This window comes from Hippocampus bargibanti, linkage group LG03, assembly GCF_051943395.1.
Source record: "Hippocampus bargibanti isolate YZ-2025 linkage group LG03, ASM5194339v1, whole genome shotgun sequence".
Lineage (NCBI taxonomy): Eukaryota > Metazoa > Chordata > Actinopteri > Syngnathiformes > Syngnathidae > Hippocampus > Hippocampus bargibanti.
In genome coordinates, this window is record NC_142736.1 from 7,000,464 (window position 1) to 7,018,030 (window position 17,567).

Below are 17,567 nucleotides of genomic sequence, written 5' to 3' on the forward strand. Positions count from 1 at the left end.
TGCCTTCCTCACTTTCAGATTCAGAATAAGAATCAGAATCATCTTTATTGCCAAGTATGTAGAACACACAAGGAATTTGTCTCCGGTAGAACACGCTGCACGAGTATCATAAAAAAATGGAGAAAAATGGAGGCACTGTACAGCTCTATTTTGGTTACTGTTTCGAGAGTTAATAGCTTGGGGGAAGAAGCTGTTTCAATGTCTGTTGCATTTGGTGCGCATGGATCGGTCGCGCCTGCCTGAGGGGAGTAGCTGGAAAAGGTGGTGGGCAGGGTGTGGGAGGTCCAGTAGAATTTTCCGAGCCCTTGTTTGGATTCTTGCAGTGTGCAAGTCCTCGAGAGTCGGGCGGTGGAAATTATTTTTTCCGCCGTCCTAACTGTCCGTTGAAGTCGGATTTTGTCCATTTTTGCGGCGGCCCTGAGCGAAACAGTGATGGAAGAACACAGGATGGATTTGATGACAGCCGTGTAGAAATGTCGCCGCACCTCCTGTGGCAGGCTTTGCTTCTTGAGTAGCCTCAGGAAGTACATCCTCTGTTGGGCCCTTCTCAGAATGGAGTTGGTGTTGGCCTCCCACTTCATGTCCTGGGAGACTGTGATTCCCAGGAACTTGAAGGTATCGACGGTTGACACAAGGCAGTTGGATTTCATCCCCCTCAGTTGGTTCATTACCTGCGCACCTGATTTGAAGAGCTGATATCTCCAGAATCAAGATATAAATGAACTTTTTTTCTGATGAAAGAAGAGAGTCGTTTCTAATGCTGTATTGAATGTTGATGTGGTCCTAATACTCAATATTCTGCGGAACCTGCCATTTGAGTGAAAATGAAATTTGAGTGGAAAAACATTTGAGTGAAAAAAAACACTGGCACTGGAGTGGACACATTTTTCCACATCGGCTGGCAATTAATGAATTAAGGACTGCCAAGAGATCCTTGCTTGCTGGTCGAACAATTTTGAGAATCTTCTCAACACCACCAACCTCGTCAACTCACACATTCTGCACCATCTTACAGACCTGCCGCCAATCATGAGCATCGACACCCCACCATCTTATATTGAGACCCGGCAAGCCATTGCGAGCCTCAAGAACAACAAACCAAAAACAACAACCTCATGGCATCCCTGCAGAGGTATACAAACGCGGAGGTTATCTCCTCATACGCCGCCGTCACCTCCTTATACTTAACATCTGCGAACATAGGACACTCTTACAGGACTGGAAGGACGCCAACATCAATGAAGTTTGCAAGCAGAAAGATGACAGAACAGCCTTTGGGAATCGCTGAGGAATCTCTGTCCTCTCCATTGCAAGGAAAGTCATGGCTGTTAGGGTAATTCGCCATACAAACATCTCTAAACATCGCTCTGTAGTCTTTATTTACATTTTGAACTTCCTCATACGTCATATCCTTTACACCATGTCGCGTTTTCATTGTGTCACATCCTGTCGCGTCATTACTATGCGCCGCATAAATACTCCTGCAGCCCGTTCGTCTCTCTCTTTCTCTCCATGCTCGCTCCTCCGTCCACACCGCAATGCCCGTGCTCTCCCAATTAAATCAACTTTCTGTTCAAGACCTGGCTCCCTGATGATTTAACCATCGATCTCCATCTACACCCGTCGAAGCAATGAACCAAGGGCGAACGATAAAAAATAACCCAACAATGGCCAAAATCATGCTCAGCAGGCTGGTCAATCATGTCTTAGATTCTATGCTTCCGGAAACATGGTGTGGATTTCGGAAGAAAAAATCAGACATGATTTTGTTTTCAAGGACAACCGACACCATTTTTTGTTTCCTAACTGACATCAGAAAAAAAGTTTTATAGCATCTAAAATACCCAAAACACTCGATATTTTTAGTCAAATGCAAAACACCAATAAAAATGACTTAAAGTGTCTCAAAACTGCCACAAAAGGAGCTCGGAACTGGGCAGATTCAGAAAGTCCCGCCCCCTTGTTCGTGATGTCTCTATTGGTCACACACTGCCTTGCTCCAGAATCTAGACAATAGCTTCAGAGATTCAGATTCGGAGAAGATGCTTTCTTGTTACTCATCCAGTTATGAATATGATTCAAATAGTTCTGAAGAGGAAAGCATAAATGTCTGCAATCGATTAAAGAAGTCATTCCGTATCAATTCGAGCCGTCTGGACTCCAATGTAGCGCCCAGAAAATGCACAAGATGGCGCACAAGCTCCGTTGGAAATGGGCTGATTTGTCCGCTGGGAATTTGTGTAAGCTTACACCTTCTTTATGCGTGTTACCGCAATTGGCTGCGACACACAACGATTCACCATTGCGTTATTTATGTAGTTTTCCTTCAAATTTCGCGATCAACACGGTGTTTTCAGATAAAAAAGTACCCAAAATGCATTTTTGCGGGGAGGGAGAGAGGAAGGTAGACGGGTGACAGAAGACAGACAGACAGACGGACGGACGGGTGGACGGACAGACAGACAGACAGACAGACAGACAGACAGACAGACAGACAGACAGACAGACAGACAGACAGACAGACAGATAGGCTTCACAAACGTTCAAATCAAGGCAAGGCCCTCTAACAGCATTTGGCTCAAGGGATGCGAGTTTGAGACCACTGCTTTATTAATTTAAGATGGAGACTTGATCCTACCTGTCCAAAAAATTCCAACAAAAACAATATGCAGATTAGTGTGATTGAAAGAGAGTAACTTAATCACAAGCATTTCTTTGTGTGGAAAAAATAAGTAAAAAAAGTCCATACTTCAAGACTTTAAGCTTCCGTCTCATTGGCCAGGGTCTTGTTCGAATGTTTGCGATAATCTCCTTCTGGTACTGAATGTTCTGGAACATCTCCTCTGGATCATCACTGTCCACCCGCTCATCCAATTTGTCTTCTGCATCAGAACTGGAGAGTACGATGGAGTGGCGTTATCCCCAGTTTTCCCTTCTTTATAGTTTGTCAAGGATTCTTTGAAAATATGACTTGAATATCTTCAGGGAGCATAAAACTAACAATCAAACTTTGTTTAATAATGAACAGATAACAGTTTTTACTGATACCGCTACCGTTGCTGTACCAGAGAGCGCTATTTTCGTGCCGTCTTGTAGGCAAATGTTTGCATGATTTCATTGGTTTGTTCATTAGTGAGCAGGATTAGGCAACTATTTTACAAAATGAACCAACATCTCTCTATTTCTTTTGTAATGTGCATTACCATCCTGTTTGTGGCTGTGCTGGAGTTATTTGCTTTCTACAAGATTATTTTGTCGAGAAGACCCTGAAACAAACATTCGCTTCTGAAAGTCTGATCAGCATTAAGTACTCAAAAGCAACTGAACTATCATTTTTTTACTGTGAAATTTAGAGCAGTTCTTCTCCACTAAACATTAGTAGTGGCAAAAGACATATTTTACAAAAAAATATTTTACACCAAATTTGACGTAATCGTAATTTGGTATGCCTGTCAAAGGTGTTTTTTTCATGCACACATCTTTCAATGTGCTAAAAATCAATTTTATTATCCTGACTGGAAAATATTACATTGGAAGATATGTCATTTTCATGACCAAACAATTATTTGGCTGAGTGTGACCACATTTTAACATATACTGTGAAATGTTTATGTTTATTATTCATTATAATTATCATTATGAAAACTGCTTTTCATGTAATGGGCAGAATGGCATTTTCCCCCAGCCAACATTAATGCAGAGTGTAACATTGTAAATGCGAGTAAAGAGCAGACAAGGAGTCCCTTGCAATGTGATAAATGAGATTATAAATTAAGAGCATCTCTAGCCAGAATTGCCATGTAAGACTAAATGATTGACAATAGAAATTAGTGGCTACAGTTAGACATCTAATGCACCACATAATGTTATGCCCAATTGTGTAATCATCAGTGGGAGGAAAATTTGGTTTTTGCTCACCCCTGGTCATGATCCTGGTAGGTTGAATATATTCTCCTGGAATTCTTCCTGACACTCTTATGTTTCTTGGCTGCAGATAGAGACTTGCTACTTCCAACCAAAGATTCTGAAACTGTGCTCATGTTGTCTCTTCTTTGCGTCTCCATGTGTATGTGACTGTGGTCAGGTTACTGATCTGGACCCCAACTAAAGGATGTGAGCCGCCAGCAGAACCGAAATGCACTTAAACATCAGGCCAATCACTGACATTCTGAACATTTAAAGGGCCAGCACCAATTTTATTTTTTTCTTTTTCAAATCCATCCACCCATGCGCCCATTCATCCATTTTCCATCCCATTTACTGTATCCTGTACAGGGTCGTGTGTGTGGGCAGTGGGGTGTTTTCTGGGGTCTAACGCATCTGATTTTGGGTAAAAGACAGACAACACTGGTTTTACATTGAGATCATCACTGAGCTATTAAACATCTCCAAGAGGTGACTTCACATTTTCTTCCACGTCAGACGCGAGTGCACAATTATGGCGGTAAATAATAATAACAATAATACATTTCATTTATAAGTGCCTTTCAAAACTCTCAAAGTCACTTTACAGTAACAGGATAAGCTTTTCTGTGGGTTAGCCACACGCGCCAGCGTTCACGCAACCTGGAAGTAACTCAAATAGATAGAAAGCTAGATAGTTAGCTAATAGATAGATAGATAGATAGATAGATAGATAGATAGATAGATAGATAGATAGATAGATAGATAGATAGATAGATAGATAGATAGATAGATAGATAGATAGATAGATAGATAGATAGCCAGCCAGCTACAAATACCTAACAGAAAGCCAGCTAACTAGCTAATAGATAGCTAATAGCCAGCTGGAAAGATAGCTAATAGATAGCAAGCTAGCCAGATAGCTAATAGATAGCTAAAATATAGCCAGCTAGCTATCTAATAGATAGCTAATAGACAGCTAGCCAGCCGGATAGATAGCTAATATATAGCCAGTAAATAGAATGAAACCAATCAATTTGATATGCCATAATTCAAGTTAGTTGTGACCCTTTCCACACTGGCATAAACCTCCCACTCACTAATTCGGTCCAACCTCCGCATAGTTATGTGACACGACACGGGGAGTTCACACTTGCAGCGATAGTCGAGGCCTATATGTTATTAATTTGATGTTTACTTGGAGTGGTGCGTTAGAATCAATGAAGGACAAAAAAATAGAAGTGATAAACTTATCCGTCAAGCAGACGAGCCCACTTTCCTTCTCCATCCTCAAATGACTGACTTCCCTTGATCTCATTATTTTTACTAATCTCATGCTTAGTTGTTCGCAAATGAAAGCTGAGTGTTTTTTTTTTCATGTGTTCTATCTTCGATCAGGTCTTAAAATCTGATTCAAGGTAGAAGATGGCGGCAGTGATGGATTCTTTTTTGCTTTACTTCTCTGTAGTGTATTATCTGTGACTACTCACTATAAAAAAGACAAATCAAGAAGGAGGGAAGCAAGGGGCTTGTTAAAACAAAGACAAGGGGTTTTAAGATTGGAAAACAATGTAGACAGTGCCAGTCTGAGTATCTGCAAATATATGTCATGAGTGGAATATAAGTATTTTTCGCCGATAACTTCATTTTATAGGCAATTATACTACATGTCACGTAGAGCAGCTCATAATCTTTACAGCCAGATGAGAAGGACAAAAAGCCTCTGAGGATGTAAACGAATGAGTATTTTACATTAATATGTAACAGTTGAAATTATATTTGTTTCTTATGTTTATACAGTTCCTAATTGGATCTCATCAGATGCACCCGATGAACGTTGAAGTGTTTTTTTCCGTAGCGCCTCTTTGTTTCATGTTGTCATATTTGACAAGAGCCTTTGTTCCGGAACCATTTAATTAGAGGCAGGAGGATGGCACTCCAATGAGACAGTGGAGGCTGGACAGATGTCCCTTATTTAATTGTTGACGCAATGATTGGGCTCAGTGGAGCACTTCTGACACTGATGACAGGGATGATGTAAAACTTCAGATAAAAAAGCTGCCAATGTGAATTAGAGGATTCAACAGAGAATTCTATTAACATGCATAATATGCATTATATGTCTGTGTAAGCTCTCAGTCATACAGGAGTGGTCCATCGATGAAAAGGATTCTTCAGCTGTCATCTGTACTTCTTTGAAGCTGTCGGACGTTTCGTTTCTCATCCAAGAGGCTTTGTCAACGAACGAACTAAAATTTGCTGCTAGTTTTTGCCCTATATATATATATATATATATATATATATATATATATATATATATATATATATATATATATATATATATATATATATATATATATATATATATATATAGGGCGGCCCGGTAGTCGAGTGGTTAGCACACCGGCTTCACAGTGCAGAGGTCGCCGGTTCGCGTCCCGGTCCGGCCTCCCTGTGTGGAGTTTGCATGTTCTCCCCGGACCCGCGTGGGTTTTCTCCGGGTCCTCCGGTTTCCTCCCACACTCCAAAAACATGCATGGCAGGCAGATTGACCACTCCAAATTGTCCCTAGGTGTGAGTGTGAGAGTGACTGTTGTACGTCTTTGTGTGCCCTGCGATTGGCTGGCAACCAACTCAGGGTGTCCCCCGCCTCGTGCCCGAAGACAGCTGAGATAGGCTCCAGCAACCCCCGCGACCCTAATGAGGAATAAGCGGTACGGAAAAATACCATTTCTATGCACGCACTGAGAAAATTACATGCAAACAGGGTCGGATATATCGATAGTCCCGGTTATATCGATATTTTTCGGACTCCCTTGGATATCGATATAACGAGACTTTACTGTATACATATATATATATATATATATATATATATCGATATAACGAGACTTTACTGTATATATATATATATATATATATATATATATATATATATATATATATATATATATATATATATATATATATATATATATATATATATCCCTACAGTCCTGCTATGATAGGTTCCTGCTCTCAGGTTGGGGGGAGCAAAGGACTATACCTTGAGGCTACACTGATTACTTCTATTGTCCTGACTGATTACTTCTATTGTCCTGCCTGATTATGGGGAGTAAAAGACGCTATTTTCATAAAACAGCAAAATCCTTCACTAAATCGCCATGATGCTGTGAGGTTTAATTTGGATCGTCCTTACAACAGACTTCTAGACCACATAGGCTTAGTTAATCCGATGAGGTGATACCAGAGCAAATGAGGCAATCAGGCCAGTCGTAGACAACATAATCAGGCAGGACAATAGAAGTAATCAGTCAGGACAATATAAGTAATCAGTGTAGCCTTAGGCTATTCCTATCATATCAGAGGTCTGGCACCCCCACCTCTGGACTGTAGATATATATATATATATATGTAACGGAGTTGTGCACTAATTATTAAATTATGACGCAAGTGACGCAACGGTGCACAGTGTGGCACCAAGTCCCGCCCATAGTTTTCAGAACAACTTGGAAGAGACTTATGGTCAGTCGCATTTCTCTGATGGTCTGGATTAACACGCATTTTCATTACAATATCTTATTTTGTTTCCCCTTTTGGACTGTCTAGTGTTATCTAATTAGTTCCCTTATTCCTTTCGAATCCAGATTACTTTTTGTGTCATTATTGAATTCAAGTTTTGTCGAGTGGAACTTTGAAGCACATTTGCTTCATAGTGCTTTTCTGTTGCGCAGTTAATCACAAGACGAAACCCATGCGACTTCACCCATCCCTTCTGCCATACTGTGTGGCAGGTAATAATTGTTTCATTTCGTTTTTATTGTATTTAGTTTCTTGTGTCGCGTTTCATTTGGCCGTGAGTGTTCGTGGCAGGTCGAACTGAGCCACCATTATCCAGCGGACCGCATATTCCCTCCGACAGTCTCGAATGTGATGCGTTCAGGGACATCATGTAAATAACAGTGAACTGGTGTTGTATTCTCTTTTTCTGTAAATAACCACTATACGATCACACGTTGTTAATTCTGTTTTGTTATCTACAATATTTTGCATATTGAGAACAGCTTGGACGAGACTTATGTTAATCACAAGACGAAACCAATGCGACTTCACCCATCCCTTCTGCCATACTGTGTTGCAGAAATAAAAAGACACATCCACTCGTCTGGTATTATTAAGACGGCAGCATCGTGGAGCTCAAGACAGTCACTGTTGTGACACCCGTCATATATATATATATATGGGGTCAAAGTTACCAGCAAATCTTAGGTCGCTGACGAAGCCTCTTGGATAAGATGTGAAGCATCCGACACCTTCAAAGAAGTACAGATGACGGCTGAAGAAACCTTTTCATTCATAACATTCAATGTCAAAGCCTTTAAACCAACAATGAACTCTTTCAGAGGTCCAGGTGAATGCAAATGATTTTCAACATAACTTTACCTCAAAACCCAAATCTGAGCCATGTGAGCCTATTTGTACCATATTTTAAGTGGATGTGGCTTTTTTTTGCACAATGCAATTTCACACAAGAAAGAGGCCTGTTTGTACATACCTGAAGTATACATTCATTCATTCATCTTCCAGACCGCTTAATCCTCACAGGTGGTGCTGGATCCCAGCTGTATTCGGGCACGAGGATGGGGACACTGAATCAGTTGCCAGCTAATCGCAGGACACACGGAGACAAACAACCATCCGCTCTTCCACTCACACATAGGGGACGATTTTGAGTGGTCCAAAATCCAAGAGGCTTCGTCAGCGAACTAAAGTCTGACTGGTCGTATCGGCCCTATTTATACATCCCTAATGTCCAGACATGGCGGCGCCGGACACACAGCTATGATAGGTCCCTTCATCCGTCATGAAAACGGTCTGGTGGGCTGAGGTTCAATTTGGATCGTTCATACAATAGCCTGCTTAAGCAACACAGGTTAGGCAACATTCGTAATGCTGATGAGGTGATACCGGTGGGAGTTGGGCAAATAAGCCAGTCGTTAGTCAGTAATGTAGGAACAATCAGTGGGGCCACAGGGAGTGGTCCTCTGCTCCCCCCAACCTGAGAGTAGGGACCTATCATAGGTGTGTCCGGCGCCGTCATGTCTAGACATTAGGGATATATAAATAGGGCCGATACGACCAGTCAGACTTTAGTTCGCTGGCGAAGCCTCTTGGATAGGAGGCGAAACGTCCGACACCTTCAAAAAGTACAGATGACGGCTGAAGAAACCTTCTCATCGATGGACCACTCCTGTACGACTGAGCGCTTACACAGACGAAGTTTTTGGAATGTGGGAGGAAACTGAAAGACCCGGAGAAAACCCACACAGGTAGGCCCGAGCGGGATTTGAACTCTCAATCTCTGCACAACCACTGGACTACCGGGCCGCCTGTGTTATGTATAAGTATACATGTTTTTTTGTTTGTTTGTTTATTTACACTTAGAATATTTTTTCTAATGATAACATCTCGGTACAGTTATAAAATAACACTCTCTTGAATGTGCAAAATGTTCAGCGTGACAGTTTCTTAAATTTGAGAAACGTTCATCATTGGTTGCCACAAATCCCTGAGACAACAATTCAGGTGAAATATATATTGTGTTTCATGGTTTTAGTGCTCTAAACATAGAGTAGAACATTGAGTTGAAAAATGGGTGCATATTGGTGATTTTTCTGAAAGTGGACAGGGTTATTCCTTGATAATTTTATTTTACATCACTTTCATGAATCAATAAATCACCAAAGCACTCAGTGAGGAAAAAAGGCAGCCTGACAAAGATAGTACATTTTTGAGTACTACCTGAAAGCAGTATACATGCAATGTTGTGTGCGGTGTGTATTTTAGATATATAACTTATACGGTGATCGTAGATTGTGTATGTCTTGGTACGGGCCTCAAAGTCAGTCAGCTTTATTGTCAAATATGCATATCATACAATAGACATACAGCACAGATAAAATTACTGTCCTCTTAAACCCAGCGTGCAAGGCACTTATCGTAGATTGTGTATGTCTTGGTACGGGCCTCAAAGTCAGTCAGCTTTATTGTCAAATATGCATTTCATACAATAGACATACAGCACAGATAAAATTACTGTCCTCTTAAACCCAGCGTGCAAGGCACTTATAATGACTTTGACTAACAATAAACACAAAAACGGCAATTTGTCGGGAGAGAGAGCAGGCGCTGCGTGTTCACGCACCACCATCTTGGGAAAAAAAACTAAGAATATGACAACACAAAGACACAGAGTCATTCACTCTTCAGTAATGTGATGACATGAAGCAGTTCTAGATGAAAGAGGAGAGGATCAAAGCATCCTTTTCAGCAGTAGATCAGGGACGTCGTGGTGGAATGTGCACTTCTACTACAAGCTGATGTTGCAAGCAAACACGAAGCTGGAGCATCTATTGACAAAAAGAGATTATATCACATCTCCTGTCCATCTTCCAGTTTCATATACGCATCGGCGCTCTGAGCTGAAGCTCCGTTCTTCTCATCGCAGGCTCCTCATGCCATGCATCCATCCAGCCGCAGACTGTCCAACAGCACCGACCTTTCCACTGAACAAAGCAGACCTGTGAAAATACTGCCCATTACAGGCGCAAAAAAAGCACAATCGCCCCAGCTATGACAGTCAAATGGCACCGACATTCCTCCCAATCTCAAACAGTGCTGGCATATTTGTGCTGCCAACAAGTCCCAAACACTCAGCACAGTCTCCTTCTTGATGAATGCCATGGCCAAAAATGCTGAAAAACAATCCGCATCCGGTCCACACGATGTGCACAACCACACAAGGTGACAAAAGAAAACACAAAGACAACACAGAAAAACAAAAAAACAAAGCTTGTGAGAACACTTGCCGACGGCTGCCTACTCAGGCACCAGCTTGGAAAAAAAGCCATTAAAAAGGTTACTATTGATAGCTAATTTTTATTCAGAGACGTGATTGAAAAACTGCACAATTATGTATAAAAAGTATACTGTATGAGCCTTTTCATTCCTTCACTATTGTAATTGTTAATATTTGTCAACATTTGTCTCCACTTCTATTGTGTCGATGAAAAGGTTTCTTCAGCCGTCATCTGTACTTCTTTGAAGGTGTCGGACATTTCGCTTCTTATCCAAGAAACTTTGGCAACAAACTAAAGTCTTACTGGTAGTTTAGGCCCTATATATATATATATATATATATATATATATAAATCCTCGTCTCACCCACCATGGGTGGTGTCTGTCCCCCATTTCAGCTCGGGTCCCAGCACTGCGCTTTTCTGGACCGAGATATCCGATGTTGTTCCCGGGATCTGTTGCAACCACTCGTCGAGTTTGGGGGTCACTGCCCCGAGTGCTCCGACCACCACAGGCACGACTGTCACCTTTATCTTCCAGGCTCTCTCCAGCTCCTCTCTGAGCCCTTGGTATTTCTCGATTTTCTCATGTTCCTTCTTTCTGATGTTTCCATCACTTGGGACCGCTTCATCCACGACAACGGCTTTCCTTTCCCCTTTATCTATGACCACGATCTGGTTGGTTGGCCATTACCATCTTGTCGGTCTGTATCTGGAAGTCCCACAGGATCTTTGCTCGGCCATTCTCCACCACCTTGGGAGGTGTTTCCCATTTTGACCTTGGGGTTTCCAGTCCATACTCTGCACAGATGTTTCGGTAGCTTATGCCAGCCATCTGGTTATGGCGCTCCATGTAGGCTTTCCCTGCCAGCATCTTACACCCTGCAGTTATGTGTTGGATTGTCTCAGGTGCCTCTTTGCACAACCTACACCTTGGGTCCTGTCTGGTGTGGTATATCCCTGCCTCTATGGCTCTGGTGTTCAGGGCCTGCTCTTGGGCAGCCAGGATGAGTGCCTCTGTGCTGTCCTTTAGGCCAGCCCTCTCTACCCACTGATAGGACTTCTTGAGATCAGCCACTTCTGCTATGGGTCGGTGGTACATCCCGTGTAGGGGCTTTTCCTCCCATGATTGTCCCTCTTCCAGCACCTCATCCTCTGTTCCCCATTGTCTGTGTTGGATTATTTTTATCGTTCGCCCTTGGTTCATTGCTTCGACGGGTGTAGATGGAGATCGATGGTTAAATCATCAGGGAGCCAGGTCTTAAACAGAAAGTTGATTTAATTGGGAGAGTGCGGGACATCGCGGTGTCGGCCGCGCGGAGGGAGCATGGAGAGAGAGAGACGAACGGGCTGCAAGAGTATTTATGCGGCGCATAGTAATGACGCGACAGGATATGACGTAATGAAAATGCGACATCATGTAAAGGAAGGAATGACATATGAGGAAGTTCAAAATGTAAACAAAGATTACGGAGCGATGTTTAGAGATGTTTGTATGGCGAATTACCCCAACATCTCCCCCCTGACGAACATTTTTAACATTGGTCGAGGTGAACAGACAGAAGAAAAAAAAGAAAATCACAATAGAAACATTCTCAAATCAAAGTCATGTCATTCGCTAGCTACAATAGTCAAATCTTCATGGGATGCTGGATGGTGATCCCCAGGATGACGAGTAGGAACAAAATTGTTTGTAGCATTTGTCGCAAGCAGGCCCCAGGGTGTGGTACGGATGAGCTGGTGAATAGGAAAAGGTGTGTGATCTGTCGGCTTCAATGATGTGCGTCGGGAATCTTCTTGACGAACGGTGTGGTGTCCTCGCGAGTCCAGACGAAGCTTGTAGCTGCTAAGACGGCTAGCAGCTCTGCAACCGGTCCATCCCACTTTGGCGTGGCCCACGTCATCTTCTTCAGACCGCAGCTCTGTCCTGTGGAGACTAAAAGAAGACTTGTTCCAGGTCATATGTCGAAGGGATGGTTTCATTCTGCACAGCACCCTTTCTTGGTGTTTCTTTCCCTATCAAAATCTGTCTCATCGTTTAGGCTCTGCAATGCATCCTCTCACAGAAATGGCAGACATTGTTATTGTTAGATTTTAGTTGGTTAGTGTATGTTAGTTGTTAGTGAGTCTGCATTTCTGGAGGGCACCACTTTCTTGTGGGAATGATGTTGCAGCTAACATCACCACCACAAGTGAAAATTTTGGCAATGATGATCTAGGCTATTGCCACTCCCCCCTGTTGAGACATGAAAAGTCTCAATATGCCAATTGGGAACGTTTGAGCGAAACACGATCCTTCTTTGACATTGCACGGATCATCAATTTGCATAAAACGGTCAATCATTGGTCAAAAATTTTGGAGGCCAAATTTTGGCATGTCTCTCAACACCTGCATGAGAACCAATTCATGTAGCGTATACCACGAATGTTTTGTACATTGAGCACAGCTTCTCCTGCTGTTACTCCTTTTCTGGCACCCAAGCAAATCATCTCTGCAAAAATGTGTTTTTGGTGGACATTTGCATGTCGCCAAATTGTATGGGTGGAGGACAGCCTTCTACAATTTGCACAAGTTGACATGGTCGTCAACATTATGGCGATCTGTGTAAATGGTCATCTCGTACTCGCCTTTTGTCATTCAGTTGGAGGGCACCAGTTGACAGTCAGTTTCGCTTCTGCGTAGGACATCCATTCGCGCAACCCAGCTTCATCTGCGGCCACCCTGGCACGGATTCCGCAGGAGTCCTCCCCTTCTGAAGGATCTCCTTCTCTCAATTCTGAAAGAAGCTGGTTCGCGTGGAAGCCCTACACAATATATCTGATTTCGCCTGAATCTCTGGCTGACATCGGTGCCCACTCAACTCATTTGCCAATTTCATTCTTACCGGCGAGAAATTCCTTTAATGTGCACTGCAGTCAATTACTTCAATGTGCACTGCAACCAATTCATAATAATAATTCGCAATCTTGACAGGTTATCCTGCACTTTTTGTCGTAACTATAAACTACTTTTGAATTGACAAATGTCATCGCTGTACGCAAAGGCAGCCAGAAGATAAATTAGCATCTGCATGCTGTCTTAATAAACGTTGGATTTCCTCCATTGCATCTCCAACGTTGAATACTTTTCATTCAATCAAGCCTTATTGTTACAATTCGTTGCTCGCTAGATGGTTGGAAGAGAAATATGTGCAATAAAAATTGTCATGCATTACAATAAATGCCACACATTATGCTTTTGGAAAACAAAACTATTCTCAATATGGGCTTTGTCATCGATCCCAAATCATCAGGTGGGTGTGCCAACTCTAGTTCTGCAGGTGCATCCCACCAGCCATTGCGGCCTCTCCTTTGTTGGATCTCCTATGACAATTGAAGCAGAGATTAAACTTTGTTTCCAAAAACACCAAGAATGCAAATTCGGTTCGGATGATACTCCGGATGAAAATCACAGGATGGGTGGATGCAAATGGCTTGTGCATCCCAGAGTTCATCAATTCATCCTGCAAATGGAACAATTTCTCAACAATCATCCCAGCTCTGTTTGCGAATTGTTGCTTTACACATCATCTGCACAAAAAGCATAATGAAAAAAGTTCAGTCATCAAATTTTGCAACTCCATCTTTTCCTTTTGAAATTAATTTCTCTGCTCAGAAACTAATAAAGGTGCATCCGATCAAATTCAATTTATCGTTTTTATAAATCAAATCATCTGCTCTTTGATTTCAGGGGATGACAATTGTCAGGTCAAAACCAGTGTAATGATCACGTCACAATCATTATCTTAATAAATCTATAAACTTTTCTTCTATGAAATGTCCAACAATATCAACTGGTGAATCTCTGTAAGGACTTAATCACCAGCAAATTTAGTTACATTTACCTTGCCAATTCCATCCAATTCAAGATAAATGTTCCTGTTATTCAGCCCAATTTACTGACCATTTTATTTACTTTTTCCAATTGAACCGTCATTTACGAGCCAGCACAGTGGGGCCCCAGAATTGTCTCTGGGTGTTTTAAACCCGTCTTTGAAGCTCTGTACTGACAAAAACCCTTGATAAGAGGCATCATAAATAACTCTGGCTTGTTTCAAATGGCTTGAACAAGCTGTGGACAGAACAAGGTTCAGCTCTGTTTGACAAAACTAAACTTATAATTTTATAAAGTCACTCTTCTGTCATTTTATACAATTTCCATTTCATTTCGCATTTGCCCAAATCAGGATTTCAAAATGATTTGTCTTTCATGGAAAAGGGCACGTAGCTTCAAAAGAGTGAATTAATCATAATCATTTATCAATGAATCTAGCAACATCTATCTTGCTGATTTCAGTTCAATTTGAGATAAACATCCTTATTTCCTCAATTGAACCGTGATAGAGGAAAAACTTGAGCAAAAACATACATGATTGTTATTCTAAGGAATGCAATGGTCTCACTGCTTAAACACCATCCCCCAGTTTTTGAGACAGCGGGCCCCAAACAGATCCCAGCAGTCATAAATAACTCCAAAACGCAAATGGCCAATATTCAAATCGCTCTTGAGAACAATGTGGCACAATTTCAACGCTGATAATTTTACAAATTCACTGTAGTTCGGCTTATGTCTATTCATTTATCCGCTGTCTATTTATTTGCTCACTAAGTCTTATTAATTATTTAATTCATTTTTTTGTTTCAAGTAGACGGCATTCGTCAAAAAGCTATGGAAAAAAGAAACAGTGTTATGCCAGGACGTCGAGCGCAGGTGAAAGTCTCCTCGCTGCATGGTTGGATAGGTCATGGATGAGACAGGATAGCAGACTCCATGGCACCTGGTCGAGTTCTCTTGTAATGGTAAGACAGCCTCGGTTCTGTGGAGAAGAGAGGCCTCGCGGTCGAATCAAATTCCGCAGGAAGAATGTCTTTTATACACAACATGTTTGTGAATGTTAACACAGCCCTTTACGTAATGAAAATGCGACATCATGTAAAGGAAGGCAGGATATGACGTATGCGGAAGTTCAAAATGTAAACAAAGAATACGGAGCGATGTTTAGAGATGTTTATATGGCGAATTACCCCAACAGTCTGAGACATTCTCTGAGTACATCATCCGTTGGAGCCTTCTCTTTGATGTATTCATGGAGCTTGGATGTTTCGTCCTGGACAGTGGCTCTCACACTCACTAGTCCCCGGCCTCCTTCCTTACGGCTTGTGTACAGTCTCAGGGTGCTGGACTTGGGATGGAACCCAAGTCCAGTTTTCGGGTCTTAACATCCGTGGTCTGAATCTCTTCCTTTGGCCACCTTATTATTCCTGCAGTGTATCTGATCACTGGCAGGGCATAGCTGTTTATTGCCCGGATCTTGTTCTTGCCATTGAGCTGGCTTCTGAGGACTGAGGAGGTTTTGGCCGTAGCCGCTTTCCTTGTTGCTAGTTCGAGGTTGCCATTGGCCTGTGGTATACCGAGGTACTTGTAGCTGTTTTCAATGTCTGCTATTGTTCCTTCAGGGAGTGAGACCCCTTCAGTGTGAACTACCTTGCCCCTCTTAGTCACCATCCGACTACATTTCTCCAACCCGAATGACATTCCGATATCACTGCTGTAGATCCTGGTTGTGTGGATCAGGGAGTCTATGTCCCTTTCGCTCTTAGCATACAGCTTTATGTCATCCATGTAGAGGAGGTGACTGATCGTAGCTCCATTTTTGAGGCGGTATCCATAGCCTGTCTTGGCGATTATCTGGCTGAGGGAGTTCAGTCCTATGCAGAACAGCAGTGGGGAGAGTGCATCACCTTGGTATATGCCACATTTGATGGACACTTGCGTTAGTGGCTTGCCATTGGCTTCCTCATCGAGTTTGCAACGAAGGCTCTCAGGATCCTGTTGACCTTATACAACTCCAAGCATTCAGTGATCCATGTGTTGTAATCAATCCAGGCTGTGCACAGGTTGGTATGTCGGGACCTGCAGTCTTGAGCGACTGTTCTGTCAACCAGCAGCTGATGTTTGGCACCTCTAGTATCTCTACCAATGCCTTTCTGTGCTTTGCTCATGTATTGATCCATGTGTCCACTTATCTAAGCCGCAATGATGCCTGACATGAGCTTCCATGTTGTGGAGAGACAGGTTATTGGCCGATAGTTGGAAGGAACTGCACCCTTTGAGGAATCCTTCATGATCAGGATTGTTCGCCCTTCGGTTAGCCATCCTGGGTGAGTCCCATCCATCAGCAACTGGTTCATTTGTGCTGCTAGGCGCTCGTGGAGAGCTGTGAGTTTCTTTAGCCAGTAGGTGTGGACCATATCCGTCCAGTTTTTCATACCTGAGACTCTTCCTTGTATATCTGCCGCTGTGATGGTAACTGGGTTCTGTTCAGGGAGGTTACTGTGCTCCTCTTTCAGAGTCACCAGCCATTGTGCACTGCTGTTGTGCACTGCTGTTATGCCTTTCCAGTATCTTTCAGTTTCCAGCCTTGGAGGGTCTGCTCTGCTGTTAGAACCCTGCCACTGAGTGTACACTTTCACAGGTTGTGTTGCGAACAGCCTGTTTATTCTTCTGGCCTCATTCTCTTTCGTGTACCTCTTTAGACGACTGGACAAGGCCTGGAGCCTTTGTTTGGCAGTTTCGAGTGCTTCAGGTATGGTTATCTGCATTTACCTCTTGGGTATTGGCCTCTTGGGTATTGGCCTTTTATTCACACCTCTCTGGATCTCCGTCAATTGACTCACATCTTTCCGAGCCGCCTTGATCTTAGCCTCCAACCGTCTTTTCCATGGTGGGTAATGAATCTCATGGCTCTCATGGTTGCTCTTGTAGCC

The 17,567-nt window shown here is 42.5% G+C and overlaps 1 protein-coding gene across 4 annotated transcripts in view; it reads right to left on the bottom strand.

The window, feature by feature from the left end:
* Positions 1-4,084, bottom strand: part of tmc3 (transmembrane channel like 3) — a 101,177-nt gene extending 97,093 nt beyond the window's left edge. For 2 of the 4 annotated variants that reach the window (XM_088991760.1, XM_088991759.1), the window contains exons 1-2: positions 3,919-4,084; positions 2,750-2,893 (exon numbers count right to left, since the gene is read on the bottom strand). In XM_088991760.1, the coding sequence (XP_088847886.1) occupies positions 2,750-2,893; positions 3,919-4,064 (290 nt within the window). In that variant the 5' untranslated portion in view covers positions 4,065-4,084. Of the gene's footprint in view, positions 1-2,749; positions 2,894-3,918 lie in introns of those variants that run through there. The other 2 variants (XM_088991761.1, XM_088991762.1) reach the window with 2 other exon arrangements.
* Positions 4,085-17,567: the final 13,483 nt, after the last annotated feature.